Source organism: Camelus bactrianus, chromosome 19, assembly GCF_048773025.1.
Source record: "Camelus bactrianus isolate YW-2024 breed Bactrian camel chromosome 19, ASM4877302v1, whole genome shotgun sequence".
Classification (NCBI taxonomy): domain Eukaryota; kingdom Metazoa; phylum Chordata; class Mammalia; order Artiodactyla; family Camelidae; genus Camelus; species Camelus bactrianus.
This window is the reverse complement of record NC_133557.1, coordinates 38,932,557-38,951,184: the sequence shown is the minus strand read 5'-3', so window position 1 is coordinate 38,951,184 and position 18,628 is coordinate 38,932,557. Positions and strand designations below refer to the sequence as shown.

The window sequence follows — 18,628 nt, the reverse complement described above, 5'->3', positions numbered from 1 at the left end:
ACCCCTGCCGACCTGGGCCCTCACCCCTCCCCAGGCCACACCAGCCAGACACGGAGAAGGCCACACCTCGCCTTGCTTCCTGAGCCGTAAGCGACCAAGTCAGGAGGATGCAGACATACTTCAGCAGGTTTTCATTTTGCCATCACCCAGGAATCACCAGGACGTCTGCAGGAGAGTGGGCAGGCCTTACCCAGGACGCCCAAGACCATGTCCAGTAAATCACCTCTGATCACGGCCCCCGCCCCAGGACTCTCCCTGGGGCTCTAAAGCTGCTGATGCCCGGGTGCACCCCATATCCCTGAAATTCAGCTCTCGGGGTGGGTAGCCTCAGCTGAGACGCAAGGCCAGCATCTTAACCCCCTGGTTTCCCCACTTCCCTCGCTGAGCATCTCCAAGGGACAAGCTGGGGCTCACCCACCATCAGATGTCACCACCAAAGCCCGAAAAGGAGAACAAACCACAACTCGGACCTGTGAGAAACCAGATGAGAGAGTGGGAAACAGACCAAGCAGGCCACCAAACCCCTCAGCAGAGGGGAGCACACCCTGAGGCGCAGGCAGGCAGCGGGCTCAGCACTGCGGCCGAGGTCGGGGGTCTGAAGAGCCAGGCTGAGGTTCTGGATCTCTAACAGACCAACCCTTCGTAGACCACTGGGCCTGTCTGCCCATCACAAAAGCTTCCTCCAAGAGGGCACCAGGCTCAGAGGGCGGACGGTGTGCAACCAAGCCATGCAGGCACAGTCAAAATCCTGACTTAGCGTCACCAGCACAGCTCACAGAAATTCCTCTTAGGGCCACATCTCCCAGGAGCCCTCACCCCTCGTCCCCCTTTCCTGATCTCCGTGGCATCCAGGAAAGGACCAGCATGTCTAATCTCAAGGATGCTGTGGCACAACAGCGGGACAAGTGCAGGATGCTCAAAGGTGACACCTCCCCAAACACGGACATCACTGACACCGCAGGAAAGTGGGAAGGGGAAGAATCCAGAGTCAACAGTGAGTTTTACATAAAACAAGGAAAAGAGAAGGATTTTTTTAAACCTCCATTCCAAACCAGAAGTTTTACAACGGCACCCCAGGGCGAGGACTGGTATACTCTGCATTCTAAAACACCCTTAATTAGTTGTATTTTACAAACCTGAGCATTTTACATACAAGTCTGTGTTTCGGACTTCTCTAGAAGCACGGGAGGTCACGGCACTCCTGCATTCACATGCACAGGACAGCTGCTCCTTGCCTGGGGCCCCAGACGCCGGCGCTCACACCCACACGGGAAACCCAGAGACTTCACAGAAGGGATCATGCCTCTATCAGCAGAACCCTTTTTTTAAATGACTAACTGGCAGACAATTTAGAGTATCTGACTGGCTTCTCAAACTTCATGTACTTTCTGCTGGATTTCATAATCTTCTTCCCCCCACGGTGCCCCTACAGGAGACAAAGCTATGAGGAGGCTGGCAGAAGCGATGAAACTAATCAAGCTGATTTTTAACAAAATAAAACATGATTTCACCCAGCCAGGAGCAAACAAGGCTTGATTTGTTCAGGTATTTAGGATTTATTAAAGAAATTACCAGAGTGGGGCTTTGTCTCATTTCCTTCTGTCCTTCCAGTGTGGGCTTCACCCCAATTCTCACTCTTCCTGACTGCTTGACAGCACCCTCACCTCTGGATGTCCTCAAGGTGCGCAGCTTTTGAAGAATGAAGCTGCCGTTCCCCAGAGCTGTAATGCAGGTGTAATACTAGCAGGTTCTTAAGTCAAGAATTCATCCCAGTTTCCTTGAAGTTGAATACATTACCCCAACTGTCAGGCAGAAATAAAAGAAATCACCTCGTCATCAAGCCAGAAGGGCCAGAGGTAAGAAAGTCCTCTGATGTCACCACACTTTCTGCAATAAAACAGACAGATCGCAAAACAGGTCTGGCCTCACTTCCTTGGCCTGGCTGAGCAGACCGTCCGTGCGCAGTAAAGCAGGCCCCTCCTACGGCGGCCCTGGGAGGGCCAAAGAGGTCTCCGGTTGCGCCTGGCCAAGACCTGCACCCCTCACGTGGACCGCATCTCAAAGGCGAGGGGAGGAGGGGGCAGGAGCCGGCATGTCCTATGAGGCGCTCCCTGCCGGAGGCCCAGAGGCCTGCTCCTGCAATAACAGGATGGCATCAAAGGAGCGGCTCTACTTCTGTCTCACCAAGTCCTCCCCTCCCAAGTCTCGCCTCTCTGGTCTTTTATGATGAGTCAAGCTTTTTATTTCGGCCTCCAAGCTGCCGCACACCAACGCTGCCTCTGAGCCCCTCAGGTTTCATGGCCCTGCCGTTTACATTTTCAAAGCTTGACAAACCCGGTTTAGCATCTGAAATAGGAAATTCTCCGATGGATGGGAGTGTTAAGAAACAGGGCCCTTGGCTGCCCGCCAGTCACACGGGGAAAGGACATGAGAACAGAAGTGTGTGCCTCTGAAGTCAAACAGGTGGGTAAGATCACATCACGCTGAAGCCACACAGAGGAAGCGAAGCTCTGTTATCGTACCAGCAAATGCAATATTAACACACAGCTGCCATGAACTGCTCCCAGCCCCTCACCTGAGGCCTCTGGGCTTCCACCCGCTGCACCCACCTTCCGGGCCAAGGCCCACTTCAGGTCTAGCCAAGCCGTCCATCCCTCTAAGGGCCTCCCCTGATGCCCCAAGTCTCAGGGAGACCCCGACTCCCACCGCGGGCTGCACAGTACCGCAGGACCTGGTCCCACTGAGGCAAGGACTACGCCCTCCTGGTGCCCGGCCGAATCCCCAGCAGGCAGCCCAGTGGCTGTTAAAGGCTTGCAGGGAGAAGGGCTCTGCGAGGTCAAAACTATTTTCATCCTGATACCAGGACATCACTTGCCTTTTCACTCTCGCTCACTCACGAGTACAGTGCAGTTTTCCAGACACTGCAAGATGTGCCATGACAGACCGTCCTCGTGGCTAAGGGATTGTCTGCTTCGCATTCCCATGTTCTTAACATGTCTGTTTCAGTTTCTCATGTGGTGAAGACACTGCTATAACCCATAAAAACTCTTTGGGGTCCTCAGTAATTTTAAGGTATCCCCAAAACCTTGAGAACTGCTGGTCTAGCACAAGGCCTGACATACACCTGGCAGAGTTTAAATACTTTGTGAATGATCAATCAATCAGCCAAAGATGGGAAGATGAAACCTCTTTCTATCAACATACTGATGTCTAGTCTGTAGTCTGTTACGGGCAAAAGGTGGAAAAAAAGAGGTGCACAAGGGTCCGTTCACTGTCTTTTGGTTGAGAAGGGAAAGAAACAGATTCCCCAGCCAGTTGGCTGGGTAGGTAAGTGGATGGGTGGTGAGGGGACAAGTGAGTGGGCAGACGGGGTGAGGGGTCACAAGGGTGGACAGGCGGGTGCACAGACGCTGACCTGCCGGATGGCGGCCAGACAGCTGGTGGCAGGGCAGACGAGTGGGAAAGTTCCAGCCCCTCCATGTTCAGTCACTCCAATGGCCCCCAAACCTGTCTGGTAGCTGTCAGTCTCACTCGCCGCCTTCTAACACACAAATCTCATCCTGTTAACGCCCATTGGTGAAATGGTCCCCACTACCTCCAGAATTAGCTTTAAGTTAATTCCTTTTAGAACAAAGGGTAGGAAGAAAAAAACAGTAAAATCCAGACAGCACAACCCGCATAATCCGCCCTCCCCTCCCACCTCTCCGCCCCGCCCCCACCTCTCCACCCCGCCCTCTCCAGCCATCTATCTGAAGATTCAGCCATGTCACTGTACTCTGCAGCTCCCGAATTCCACTCTACAGTTTAGGGCTTCTATACACTTTCTACTTAAAATGCCACTGCCCACCGTGTCTGCTAGGCCAGCTCATTCTATGGAGCCCCGCGCTCAGTCACAGACCCCCCGGGATGTGGCCCCAGCCCTGAGAAGGAGCTCCGCTCAGCACCCCTGCACCCCAACACTGCCCCGCGGTGAATACCCAACACTACTCAGAGAACTTGGGACACTCTTCCTGCGCCTGCTGTTCCCAGGAGATCACGAGCTCCTGGAGAGCAGGGATCACACCCTCGTTCATCACCACCAAAGGAAAAAGCCCAATGAAAACTTGGTGGCTGCAGAGATGCCAAGGTCACAGGAAAACGCCTGCTCCTCACCACTCTGGGCCTGGGCAGGCCTTAGAGCTCAACTTCTGCCGACACAGCCACCTGCAGACTTGAGCTCACACTGACTGTCCCTTCTCCAAACAGCCACCACGCTTCATCACCTACACAGCAGAACCTTACAGCTGGTGACAGGCGGGTCAAGTCCTCGTCACTGATCATGTCAGACTCTGCTCCACCGTCAAACGACTCATGTGAAATCTCAAGAGCTACAACACAAGATACCTGCTCTGTGCAAGCACTTCACAGCTATTAACTCCTTAAGCCACTGAAATAAACTTGCATTTAAGGTTTTACTGTCCACATTGTAAAGAAGAGGCCAGAAGACTAAAGCATCCTCTAGAAAACCACGCAGGTAGTCAGTGGCAGCACCCGGATGCACCGCTGGGCCCATCAGATTTCCTTCCCCTTCAGCCTCCCTGCCTCTATCACCCCTTCACTGTACTGTGCCCTGTGTCAAAGTCCGGGATTATGGGGCAGTGAAATCTGTGTCGCCAATTTAATCAAGCAACAGTCCAGCAGTACCCTTCCAGGAAAAAGCTCACATACCCAAAAGCAGTTTCTCTTGTGCAGAAAGCACTTAATATCTGTTGAAGGAAGGGAGGAAGGAAGGGAGGGAGGGAGGGAGCGAAGAAGGAGAAATGGCAAATCAATAACTACAAACATATTCCAAAGGCTAAGGAAGATGGTACAGAAGACAAATCAGATTTTTCCAGGACTGATTAGCAATAGCTGTCTCTCAAAAGTCAGAGCAGAATAAAAGGCAGAGGGAAAGGATGGCAAAAGCAGAAACAACCACAAAATGCTCTGACTCTTCAAAGTCAAGAGAGAGGAATTCCAGCCAAGATCAAATTAGAGACAATCAAATCAGTTCCAGGGCACTTACGCTCCAGGAAAGAAGGAATAAATTCCTTCCACTGACTCTCTAATTCATTTATTAGTCATCAGAAAGAACAGAAAATCTGAAAACTGTCTGTTAGTAGAACGGGCAGCTTAAGATACCACTGGAAATAAGGTTCCCTTGGGGAAAAGCCTGCCTTTGGAGTGTTCCGACCTTCCCTTCTTGGCACCCTCCTCCTCCCCACACGCTGAACACCGGCGCCCACCTCCCCAGCTCACCTTCAGGGGCTGTCCTCTGCCAATAGAATAAAGCCTGTGGATCTCAGTGCTGGAAGGACCCCAGGCTCGCCCAAGTGCAAGCTCTGTGGCCTGACGCTCTGGCCTAGGGATCAGCCCAGCCCATCACACCTGCCCCCTCGACGGAATGGCTCCGGGCCTCCTCCCGCTGCTCCAACACTCGGCCTTCTGCTGTGAGCCCGCTGGTCACTCACCGCCAGCCTGAGCTTCCCGAGGGCAGAGACCATGCCCACTGGTGTCCCCAGGGTCTAACAGGATATCACACACTTCACGGGTGGCCACTGAAGTCGTGCAGGGTGAATGATCACGTGGATCATCACGGTCACACGTCTACACCTCTCGCTCAAATCATCCCACCTCTATTCTTGGCCTTAAGGTCCATTCTCCACCAGCAGCCAGAGTGACCTCCAGACAATTTAAGTCAGATCAGGTCGCTTCCATTCTCTCAGCCTTCCGACAGCCCCAACCACACTTCAAATAAAGCCCAAGACCTCCCCATGGCTTCCTGGGCCCCCCATAAGCACCGCACGTACCCCCACACCCCCCACCGAGGGCACACGCCAGGCCTGCTCCTGCCTCGGGGCCTCTGCAGTGCTCTTCCTTCTGTTTAGAACCTTCTTCCCAGACGTCCCCACAGTCACCACCTTCCAGCACCTGCACAGAGTCCCTCCCTGGCCCCTGTTATCTGTGGTGGCCTGGCCCTTTACTCTGCTTCGTTTTCTTTATAGAACTTGCAACCACCTGCCATTACGTATGGTCCATTGGTTACTCACGAGACCCACGCTGTCTAAGGTGGCAGCTACCAGCCACCTGTGGCTACTGAGCACTTGAGATGTGGCTGGTCCAAACCGGGTTGTGCTGTAAGTGCAAAATACAACCCAGATTTCAAAGACTTAGTACCCAAAAAAAAGTTTTTTAAAAAAATCAACAAATAAGGAAGACACAGGGTAGGCCTAGTTGTGATAAGTGCTGTAAAGAGAAAACATTGAGAGGGGGACAGAAAACACCATGGGTGGGGGCTGGTATTTCCAATGAGACAGAGGAGGCAACATCTGCGCAAAGACTCTCAGGAAGGAGGAAGTGGGACCGCAGACATCTGGGTCTCCACGCCTCCAGCAGACAGAAATGCGACGCAAAGGCATCACTGATCAATGCGACGCAAAGGCATCACTGATCGGAATGGAGAAGCCATCCCTCTGGACACAGGGTGCATGGAAATAGAGAGCTTCCCCCTTTATGTTATAGGCCTGTCACCCGAGGGCAGTTTCCCCAGCCAGTAAGTCGCTCCCAGGCTTCCTCGCAGCCACGTGTGGCCACGTGACCAACAGAAGGTGAGCGCTAGTGACATGTCTCTTCCACACCAAGGAGGCCAAGAAGTGGGTGTGCCTTCCCCACCTGCTGGCTCCCTTCCACTGGCTGGAGAGAGAGGCCAGCCTGAGCCCCAGGAGAGAGAGAAAAGTCACCTACTTACGTGAGCAGAAGATAAACTTCTTTGGTAGCTTAGGGCTAAGCCATTAAAATGTGAGGGGAAATGTGTTACAGACACCAGCAAGGACCCTTCCACACCTGATTACCTCCCCCCTCTGGAGCTGAGGACCTGCTGCGACCTACCCCCTTCTCTGTGCGCAGGGCTCGTCCCACGGCTGACTGCAGGCCCGCCCGTCCCCGCGGACACTAAGTGTGTGAGCCCTGTGCAACAGCAGATTTAACCAATCGCACCTAAAACCAATCCTGACACACCACCGAGACTGGCCTCCTACTCACTCTGAACTCCAAGCCCTTCCACCCCATCGAGGGTTAAAGGTCCCCCCATCAACCCTGTCCTTTTCATCAGACACTGGAACTGAACAGTTAATCCAACCAAGGCGTTAGCAGCTCAAACAACAAAGCTCGCCAAGAGTCAAACTTCCTCAATCATTTGAACAGACAGAGGTACTCGGGGGAAACGTTACCCACTGTTACCCTTAATATATTAGAATAGTCAAAGTTGGCCATAAGAACAAGAAAAGCTTAATTAAGGAGGAGATGTTTTACAAGACAACTAAATGCCTTGTGTGATCTTGGACTGAATCTTGGACCAGAGAAAAAGACGGCACAGGGCAATTTGGAAAATGTGACTGAATCAGATGAGTGGATAACACTGCATCAGTGACACTCTCCCGGTTTTTACTACAGTTGCACAAGGTGATAACGCTCGGAGAAGTTGGATGAAAGACACATGAGAACTCTGCACTATTTTTGCAATCTTTTGTACATATTTCAAAATAAAAAATTTTTTAATGTTTTTAAAAAAAAAGTCTCCACTCATCATCACACGCGAGCCCAGCCCAGGACGGCTGACGTCTTCCGCACAGCTGTCCTTCTGCCTGACCGCGCAGGAGGGGCTCCTGTAAAAGCACTAACTTAGGGAAAGGAATAAAACAGACCAAAATCTACTATTTTTTAAAGCTTTATCCCCGCAACTTTTTTCCCTTTTGAGCTCGTCTCCATCACCCTGAATCATTTTTTTCCTGACAGCTCCCTGGGGAACTTCAAGCCCCGTTTAGAAGCACCTCACGAAGTGATCTGCCTGTGCCCCACACTGAGTCGGTATCGGGGCTTAGACTGTTAATAAGTCCTGAAAATAAGAATCAGTAGGTGCACCCAGGCAAGGCAGCACGAGACCACAAGGCCACGAGGGCTTAAGAAAGCAAGCTCCTGAGAGTGGACATCCCATGGTGGGTTCAGAATCCTAACTCTCTGAAGTTGAAAATTCTTATTCTAAGCTTTATTTATCCTCTTGAGATTATAAGCCCCATCCCCACCCCCACCTCCAGGAGGAAACAGGACTGAATTTCTAACAGCATTCTACTTTCAACGTTCTCTCATGGAAAAAAAAAAATCAGATCTTACCAAGTTCTGCTCTGAATACTAGATTCACTACACCAATGTTTTCAAACTGCCGACCATAAAATCAGTTTAGAGGATAACAACCGTGTTTTTTTTTTTAATTAATGAAATAGTAGAGAGTAGAAAGGAGCGTGCATTGGGCTGATAGATGTCTCACTGCAAGATGTCTTAAGTACATAGTCCTACACAATCGTCAGCCTTCCAAAGCACAAATGTCCTTCATTTTCAATACAATTAACTCTTTTTCACTAAGTCAGAGGGAAAAAAAAAATGTTTTAAATGGATCTTATGTTCACAATAACATTTACTAGAAAATCTGAAATGTGTTCCCACAGACAAAAAATACTGTTGTACACTTAAGTCAAAAACTTTTCCTGCAAAGTATTTCCCTCATACGAGTGCATTACAAAGAGGAAAAAATGAAACATTACAGTGGGGAAACCCCACACACACCACCTCGACCAAGTGATCAAAGTCAGCATCCCCAGGGACGGGACAGACTGGCGCCACGAACCCCCTGGGACAGGAAACGGGGGCTCAGTATCACGTGGTTTTCTCGTCAAAACTGCGTACCTTCAACTGAATCATGACTAGACATCAGAAGAACCCAAATGAGGGCTACTCTACAAAATGACTGGCATTCTTCTGAGGCTGAGAAACTGCCGCAGACCAGGAGAGATTTGGGAGACACAGCAACGACCCGCTGGGTGGGGTTCGGCAGCAGATCCTGGAACAGAAGAAGGATGCTGGGGGAAAGTTGCACCATCACTCCCGCTGCCCTGGGTCATCCCTGAGTTCTGACGCCGGGGTTACGTAAGATGCTCATGTCTGGGGAAGCTGGGTGAAGCGTACGTGGGAACTTTAAGTCTAAAATTATTTCAAGTTAAACAGTGAAGACAAACCTTTCCTGAAAGAACATGAGTGCTCTGTCCATAAACTATGTATCAGCGAAACATAGTGTTTTAGCTCAAATATTCTAACCTTGAGCATTTGATGTGCAATTTGTGTATAATTAACGCAATACACAGGGAAAGCCCGAAGCTGTCCGTCCATACCCAGGCTTCTCCCTGTCCCGTCCCCCTGTATAAAATAAAGCAGCACAAGTTTAATACCAAATCGTATTTACTAAAAACTCTTAGTCACTGAAGAGCAGTTTTTAAACTACTGGTACTCACACACTGTGTAAGCACATCGTATACATTAAGATACTGTTAAATTTTGTGTATGAAGAAACATCAGCCACTAGCTTCACGTTATCTAAAAGGGAAAAACCTCCATGTGCTCCAAGCGCCATGAGTCAGCACCAGCACTGCCATCCCTGGGGAGCCACAGTCACCCCAGAAACCACGGCACCTTCTATCCAGCAGCCCCCCAAACCCGGAAGCCTTCCTTCTCCAATCCCTAACTCCCTACCTGCTTTCTTCTCCTCTTCTTTAAAACAAAAGCAGACACACACACACCCACTTCTCCTGGGCTGAGCCCAGGTCTGCGATGCCCAGGTGAGGGCTGGGGTCTGAGTGCCCCACGCAAGCAGCAGAGGAGACCAGGAAGATTGTATTCCGGGAGCCAAACTGCACAGGTGAACACGGCTTAGCCCTCACCTTCCTTTAACCCCTCCATTACCTGGAAGGGCAGTCCACAGGTGCCACCTCCAGGCCCTCACCCCCCGGGCTCCCGCCTGCACGGTATCACCTGAAATAGTTCCCTCCAGAGACAGGAGCCAGTCACCTCCCCGGCCAGCTGGGCTCGGACCTCAACCTGCAGCCAGGGACCCCATCTGCTTCCCTCCTTGTTGGTCACGATGTCCCTTCTCCTTCCTCCCTCCCTCTCTCCACTGCCTGGCCCTCCACTCCGGCCTCTGTCAGTAACAAGGTGATTGTAAAAATCAGCAGCAGCTCTGACTTGTCAGCAGTGTGCTGACACTCCACGTACACGCTCTTCCATCTAAACCCCTCAACAACTGATGCAGTTTCATTTTTCAGCAGCGGCTCTCACATGCTGTGGCTTCAGCATCCTTTTACAACGCTTTAAAATTACCAAGGAGCCCAGAGAGCTTTTACGACTGTTGCTACAGCCATTTACAGTTACCACATCAGAAATGAAAAGTGGGAAGTTTTTAAGACCCAGAATGCACAGCACCCAGGATGCACAACATCATGACACATCGCGTAGCTTCTGGAAAACTCCACTGCGCCCTCATGAGAGATGAGCATAAAGGAGAAAGTACCACAGTGTGGCTGTGAAAACAGTGCTGACTTGTGAACCCCTCAAAAGAGGCTCCGTGATTCCCAGCTGGCCCCGGACCACACTTGGCGCATCCCTGTGTGACAAGAGAAGAAACGAGGTCTAGGACTAAAACCCACCTGCCCAGGTCACTCAGCCACCTACCGACAGCTCTGCTGTAACCCCGGTCACGGAGTTCTGCAATCCACACCCCTTCACTCTTCACCATGGTCCTCCTCGGAGACAACACACAGCCTCTGTCACCTTCAAGTGACCCACCTCCAAATGTGCATCTGGAGAGCTGATAACCCACCTGAGCTCCTGCTGCCTGGATCCCCCACCAGCATCCTGAGCCCAACTCAACTGGCCGCCATGGCCCTCGCCCCGACCAGCTCCTGGCCTAGGGAAGGGTCACTGCTCCACTAAGCAGGCCCCAGTCACTCAGTCGGTCATCGGACTCTTTGCCTCTCTATGTCCTACTGATCGGTCTTCAGGATGTCTCTTGCAAATGCAAAAAACAGGATATAAAACAGTTATGCTTTATGTCACTTCACAAACAGGAAAAAAAGACTGGATTCCAAGGCACCAAAACTTGAGGAGGAGTTATCTCTGGACTATGGAATTATGAGGGATTTTTTATTTGATTTCTTTGGTACACTTTCCAGCACATGTTTTTTAAAAGCATACATTTATTTTCACAATCAGAAAATACCATGAAAGCTTCTTCAGGGTTTGGTTTGTAAGTTTTATCCTTTGACTGTGCCCTTCTTCATTACTTACAACTCCAACCCAGTCCAGAACCCCACCGTTACGGGCCGTACCTCCGTTCTCTGTGCGATCCTCCCACGCTGGCCTCTGCCCACTCACATGGACACCTGAGGCCGCCAGGGCTCGCAGCCCACAACACTGCGTGAGGGGTGCGTGAGGGACACTTGGCCCAGACCTTGGCAAACAGTTAAGAAATGTTCATTGTTGCTGGAGCTGGTATGACTATTTCTCTACCCTGCTGCCAGATGAACCGGCTGAAAGCACTAACTGGCAAATGACGACCGTTTTAAAGCCATCAGTAGCTCCCAGTGCTTGATAATAATAGCCGATATTTATAGGGCCCGATACTGTTAGCAAGTGTCACCTCACTCAGTCACCACCTCCGCCCCACCTCCCCCGGGTGGCCCTGCGAAGATCTCTGTCTTACAGATGAAGAAACGGAAGCACAGAGCACTTGAGTAAAGTGCCAAGGCACAGAGCAAGCACGTGGACGGGCAGGGGTCAAACCCAGCTCAGTCTTACTGTCCAAAAGAACTTTCCGCGATGGGCGCGCTCTATATCTGCACGGCTCAGTATGTAGCTACTGGGCATTTGAGATGTGACCTGTGCAACTAAGTAACTACATTTTAAATTGCATTTAATGTTAATTTAAGTAGCTGCAGGCAGCCAATGGCTATGACACTGGCCAGCACAGGATTGGAGTATAAAAGCCCCAACTCCCAGCTTAACCAAGAAAAGCCCTCATGACACCCTGCCCACTCACCTCTCACCCAATCTTTACAAAAAGCTTCTAAAAATCTTATAAATCCTACAAAAGTTAGTCTAAGATCCCTGGTAACTGTACTCAGGGCCATCTGCCAGCCATCCCCACCCTCTAAGTCTTCTGTACAGCAGCGGGGCTTTAGAAATGAGAGTAAGAGGGGAGGGTACAGCTCAGTGGTAGAGCACGTGCTTAGCATGCATGAGGTCCTGGGTTCAATCCCCAGTACCTCCGTTCAAAATAATAATAATAATAACAACAACAACAACAACAACAATAATAAAACTTTTAAAAAGAAATGAGAGTAAGAAAGACTTCAGTTCAAATCCGGACTCCACAGTGACCTGGCTGTGTGACCCCAGGCAGGCTGTTTCAGTCTCTGAGCCCGGCTCCCCATCTGCAAAACGGAGTGACTATGCTAACTTCCTAAAAGCATCAGCCAGGCACTTCACAGACACTCTCTAAATGGTGGCGGGTAACACCTCCTTCCGGGCTCAGTTCAAACTCCACAGTCTCATCTAAGAGACCTGGAAAGCCACGGAGAGCTTCCTCCAGCCTGCAATATCCCCTAGAGGCTCTCTCTCAACAGCACTGACTCTACTGTTATTTTTGTGTGTGGTATGTCCATCTTCTCTGCCACAAGCCGGCTGTCCCCAAAGGCCAAGGGCTTCTGTCATCAGTTAGCCCCAAGACAACAAGTCACCAGGTGAAGGGCTCTGGAGGGAAGTGGATCCAGGTCAGCTCAGCTTTCTAATCTGAGGGGTCTCAGTTTCCCCTCTGCAAAATGGGGATAAAAAGTCAGGGAGCTGGTGGGAGGGGAAATGAAGCTGCCCAGGTAGACAAATGAGCCAGGTGCCTGCGGTGCGCCTTGTGACAGACACCTCCCACCCTTAATACGAGAAGCTGGCGTCCCCATCACACGCCCAAGAGAGCACCACGGAACTGTTTTCCTGACATCCTTGCTCTTAAAATGGGAAGACTTCAGTACGCTCTAAAGAGTTCAACCCCAATCAAAATACCTTGGGCATTTTTTCTTTCTCTTTTTCACTAGATCAACATGATACAAAAGTCTACCTGAGCGGCTAATCAGAGAGGCTGAGAACAGTCACAGAATAAAAGGCATGTGTGGACTTACCTTATCAGATAAGAAAGCACATTATAAAGCTAAAAGCTGGCTGCTCTGTTGCCAGCACTCGGCAAAAACAATTTTTTGGGTAAAACATGTTTTAAATACTTGTTATTGAATCAAGTTACAATCATTAAATCCTAAAAGTAACAGTAATAACAGCAGCCAGTCTTCACAGAGCCCTTGCTACCTGCCAGGGACTGTGAGAGCTTTGGCCCCACGCAGTGTCCCTTTTGAACCTCACAACAGTGTTTTTCCCACTGCCAAATGCAAGTCATCGGTGGATCTAGCATTTTTCAAAGTGGGACAGAATAAAATAGGACAGAATAGAAATTAGGAGTGAATTGCATGTAATACCTCTTAAATCTTTTACCTATCTGCAGAGCTTCAACATAAAATGTGCTTTTTAGCCTTCTCGCTAAAATCTGGAACAAGTCAAGGATGCCCACTCTCACTTTTTCTATTCAACATAGTCCTGGAAGTCCTAGCCACAGCCATCAGGCAAGAAAAAGAAAGAAAGGGGATCCAAATTGGAAGGAAGAGGTAAAATTGTCACTATATGCAGATGACATGATACTACATATAGAAAATCCTAAAGATTCCACACAAAAACTACTGGAACTGATAAAAGAATTCAGCAAGGTAGCAGGATACAAGGTTAACATACAGAAATTGGTTGCATTTCTTTACACTAACAATGAAATACCAGAGGAAAAGTTTAAAAAAAAAAACTTTTTAAAATCACATCAAAAAATACTCAGGAATAAACCTGACCAAGGAGGTGAAAAGACTTACATGCAGAGAACTATAAAACACTGATAAGTAAATCTGAAGGTGATTCAAAGAAATGGAAAGATATCCCATGTTCTTGGATTGGAAGAGTTAATGCTGTTAAAATAGCCATACCATTACTGAACACAAGTTCATGTGCCCGATGCACAGTGAGATCAAACAAACCAAAAAGCTGGAGTTTGAGGCAGAGAAAGGTTTACTGAACGGCTGAGCAAGGAGAACAGGTGGCTTATACCCAAAAAACCGGACCCTCACCTCCTCGAGTGGTTTCAGCTGAGCATTTTTTAAAGGCGAGCTGAGGGAAGGGTGACCCAGAGGCTGTGATCAGCTGTGCGCAATTCTGATTGGTTGACGGTGCTCAGTCCTTAGGCACCAGAAGGTCTGGGGGCTATGTGCTCATGATCATCACATAGTTAATTTCTCCCATTTGGTGGTAGTTTTTAGCATCTGAAAAATTCAGGAAATATGCATGAGATGCTATTACCTGGGAACTTCAGGGAGGAGCTACAGCAGAGGATATGTGGGAGGGGTGGGGGCCTGTCCCAGGAAGACCCCATGGGGTCCTGCTCAGTTAAGATACTACTCACAGCAATGAACAGATTTAATGTCATTCCTATCAAATTACCGATGACATTTTTCACAGAACTAGAACAAATAATCCTAAAATTTATATGGAACAATGAAAGGCCCAGAATTGCCAAAGCAATCCTGAGGAAAAAGAACAAAGCTGTGGGCACAACTCTTCCAGACTTCAGACAATATTACAGTTACAGTAATCAAAACAGCATGGCATTGGCATAAAAACAGACATATGGATCAATGGAACAGAATAGACAGCCCAGAAATAAACCCCACACACCTCTGGTCAATTAATCTTTGGCAAAGGAGGCAAGAACTTATAATGAAGAAAAGACAGTCTTTTCGACATATGGTGTTGGGAAAGCTGGACAGTCGCATATAAATCAGTGAAGTCAGAACACTCACATCATACACAAAAATAAACTCAAAGTGGCTTAAAGACTTAAATAAAAGACATGACACCATAAAACTCCTAACAGAGAACACAGGCAAAACATTCTCTGACATAAATTGTAGCAATGTTTTCTTAGGTCGGTCTCCAAAGGCAATAGAAATAAAAGCAAAAATAAACAAACGGAACCTAATCAAACTTATAAGCTTTTGCACAGCAAAAGAAACCATCAACAAAATGAAAGGTAACCTACAGAATGGGAGAAAATATTTGCAAATGATATGACCAACAAGCGTTTTTAATTACTATAAGACTATTAATGAGCCAACTAAAAACTCAAACAGTAAAAGAAAAATAAGCCTTCTATCTTCACCTAACAGGTTCTCCATCAGTCAGTCCTCTTCTTCAGAGTGACCACTGTCAGGCTTTTTATGAATTATTCTATTCAGATATGGGGGTGTGTGTGCGCCTGTATGTATACATTTTTTAACACAACTCTACTATAGTGTGTGTGTGTAGATATCTTGTTTTTCTCACTTAATTCCCTACCTTGGAACTCTTTTAAGATCAACACGTTCTTTTGTAAACACTACATAGCATTCTTCCAAATGAATAGGCCACAATTTAACAAATCCTCCATCATTGCACATTTAGGTCATTTACGATTTTTTTGTGGTTACAATGATGATGCAGAAACATCCTTACACATATATCTTGGTAGGCAGGAATATAATCAGTAAAGTAAAATCTCAGAAATAAAATTTCTCAGCCAAAGAGTTTATAAACTTCTCGTCTTGACAGCTACTGTCAAATTTACCAATATGAAAGTTTCAGAAGTCCTGACCCTTTATGACTCCATCACCATTCCCTTGCCAGCACTCAGTGTTTTCAGTTAATATGCACCGATCTCACTGGTGAAAAACGATTTCTGATGGCTACTGTAACTTGCAAGCCTTTCCTCATGTGTTAGGCCCAATGTTTTTGGTTGGTCATTTGTATCCCTCTTTCCTTTTCACTGCCAACTCCTGGATCTTTGAAAGTGCTCTTTGGAAGGTTACCAACGCTCTTGTCCCCAAGACCAAGGACCTCATCTTACTGACGTCATCAGAGCACCGTCCCAGCAACATCGGACACCAACCACCACCACCCCCTCCAGGAGACCCTCCTCCTTCCCCACCGTGACCACTTACTGTGCTGTACTTGTCCACGAGCTGCAAGCCAATTTTCTCCCTGGAATCCTAAAAAGAAGCACATCCTAGGGTCTAATCCCTGATTCCCTTTTCTTCTCTGTAAACATTTTTTAATCTACTGTAGAGATCTGTTTTATACATAAAAATAAGATTTTCTCTTCCTAAGAAAGTTCCTCCTCACTGTAACATTCTCAAACTGTCACCTACATGCAAAAGTTTTCCAAATGTCAATCCTCACATCACCTGAAACCCATGTTTTTAACAGTCTGCTGAACACCAGCAGAGACAGATGTCCTTCCCACACTTCAGGTAATGAACAGGGTCAACACGTGGGCGGGACTCACCCTGGGCCAGACACTGTGCTTGTCCTGATGCTCGCTGCATCTCATGCAAGTCTCACTCGACCTGACCGTCCACCTTCCCCAAACCTCTTCCACCTCCTTGCACATCAAACCTCAGTTAATGACCGTGTTCTTCCCCTTTCCCGCCTTCCCACCCAGTGAACTGCCAAATCCTGTCCACTCTGCCAGCAAACCGTCTCTATGGATCTTCCCAGCTTTCCCATCTCCACATCTGGCCCAGACTCCGCTTCCTTCCTCATCCTGCTGCTTCTTGCCCGCATCCTGCTTCCACCACCACCTCTTCCCTTCTGGGAATACAAATATCATCACATCAATCTACCTTCTCAAAGCACATGGCTTCTGGATATGTTTCCTGCCTCCTCTCCATGGAACTGGGCTCCAGGCCCACACTGTCAAGACATGTGCTCACAGCACCCCTCCCAGCCCGCCCAGTGTTTCATGACAGTCCGACCAGTATGCAGTCCCTCCCGCACCAGACAGTATGCTCCTGGAAGACACGTATCAGACCTCATTCGCCTTGTCTCCCAGGCAGCACAATGCCGTGCACTTGGTAGGCGCTTATTAAGTGCTTTCTAAAGTTACTCAATACAGTCTTGTAGTACGCGCTCCATAACATCTTTATTCCAAAGAAGGAAATGAACTTCCATATATATGTAAATCCAAAATAAAGAAAAATCTTTTTAAATCATGTAAACGACCTCGGGGTCCATTTCTCTTGTATGATTGAATACACTTAGAAACATGTATATTCTCTTAGAACTTATAAAAAAGTCAAACTCCTCCCCTAAAAAGTTTTAGAAATAACTTAAAAATCACAAAAGCACTGGTTTCCAATCGTCACAAATCAGAACCATGACTCCCCATTTGCTAAAAGAAAAACAGATTCAGACGAGTCAAAGAAGGTTCTGGCAGTCTCTTGATTTCATGATCTTCTGATACTCCAGTCAGCTGTCAGAACTACCAGTGACCTGCAAAGCCGATACAACCAAAGGAGCAAAGGCCATATGGTAAGTCAAATATCCAACTTGATTGAGAAGCCAATAAAAACCAATGGCCTTGTGTAAACTGCTCCTATCGTTTGGAAGGAGACACATCCCACTTAGATCTACTTCATTCCTTAAAATTATACCAATTTAAAAAGTAACTTTCTAAATCATCTTTCTTAACTGATTATAAAGTGCGCATTGAAAAGGAGACACAGATTATTCTTCAGTGAATTTAGAGTCAAACCATTCTGAAAAGCATTACTTTGCAGAAACATACAAGATTAAATGCTGAATGTGTTTCTAATCTCCCCACCTTAACATCAGCATATTTTAAACACGTGTACTTAAGTGCCCTTGATTTTTTTTTTCCAGGAAGCAAAACTTTGTTAAGCTTTCCCACCCACTCTTTAACCTGAAGTTAAGAACTGCTAAACTACCAATTAGAAGTTAGGGTTCACATTCAGGGAATAGAAATGACCTCTTATTAAGAAACTAAAAAGTAACACTGTTAATCGTTAGAGAACTTCTGAGTTTGCATAATTGAGGGGAGTTCGCCTGACACCTTTGGTGCTCCCCTCAAAGGAGTTACACCTTTCTGAAAGTGATCCCTAGATGCTTTTTAAAGGAGGAACAAGCAAACTTCCCCGAATTAGTGGGACAGGGAAGAGTTTACAGTAATCTGCGTGGCCTGGGGAACTCTTCACTCCCAGGGTGCCCTCCAGGGCAGCGTGAAAGAGACGGCAAAGCTTCAAGTGCCCCGGGCCCCCAGAGGCCACAGCCAGGGCCCAGTGGGCCGGAGACCCGCTCTTGACACTTAAGTCGAGGCTAGCCTTGGAGGGGAGTTGGAGACCCACTTCCTCCAGGTAGGGACGCGTCGGGGACGGCCTGCGCCCCGCCCCCCACCACTCACCTGCGATTCATGGGCCGGACCCTCACAGCCACCTTGACCGATGCCATTGCTCATCCCGGCCCGGCCCGCGCGGGCTCCCACCTGCCCAGCGCCCCGCGGCCGCCCGCGACTCTCGAGACTCGGCCGGCGGTTCCCGCCCACTTCCCCCTCTGCCCCCGCCCCTCCGCTCCCGGCTGGACCCGGCGGCCCGCGGCGGCCCCACCTGCCCGGCCACTGCGCATGCCCAGAGGGGCTCCAGCCCGCGAGATCCTTGGGCCGGGGTTTGGTGGCGGCCCTGAGGAGCGGAGGGGCGGGGCCTGGACGCCTGGGCGGGGCTGGGATGGGCGGGGCCGGGATGCCTGGGCGCCGCCGCCGGAG

General features: G+C 48.8%; 1 protein-coding gene across 12 annotated transcripts in view; it reads right to left on the bottom strand.

The window, feature by feature from the left end:
* Window positions 1-18,427, bottom strand: part of KIF16B (kinesin family member 16B) — a 243,734-nt gene extending 225,307 nt beyond the window's left edge. For 7 of the 12 annotated variants that reach the window (XM_074347845.1, XM_045508691.2, XM_074347847.1 and 4 more), the window contains exon 1: window positions 18,272-18,426. In XM_074347845.1, coding sequence (XP_074203946.1) covers window positions 18,272-18,318 — 47 coding nt within the window. In that variant the 5' untranslated portion in view covers window positions 18,319-18,426. Of the gene's footprint in view, window positions 1-14,108; window positions 14,277-18,271 lie in introns of those variants that run through there. The other 5 variants (XM_074347840.1, XM_074347844.1, XM_074347841.1 and 2 more) reach the window with 3 other exon arrangements.
* Between the last annotated feature and the right edge of the window lie 201 nt (window positions 18,428-18,628).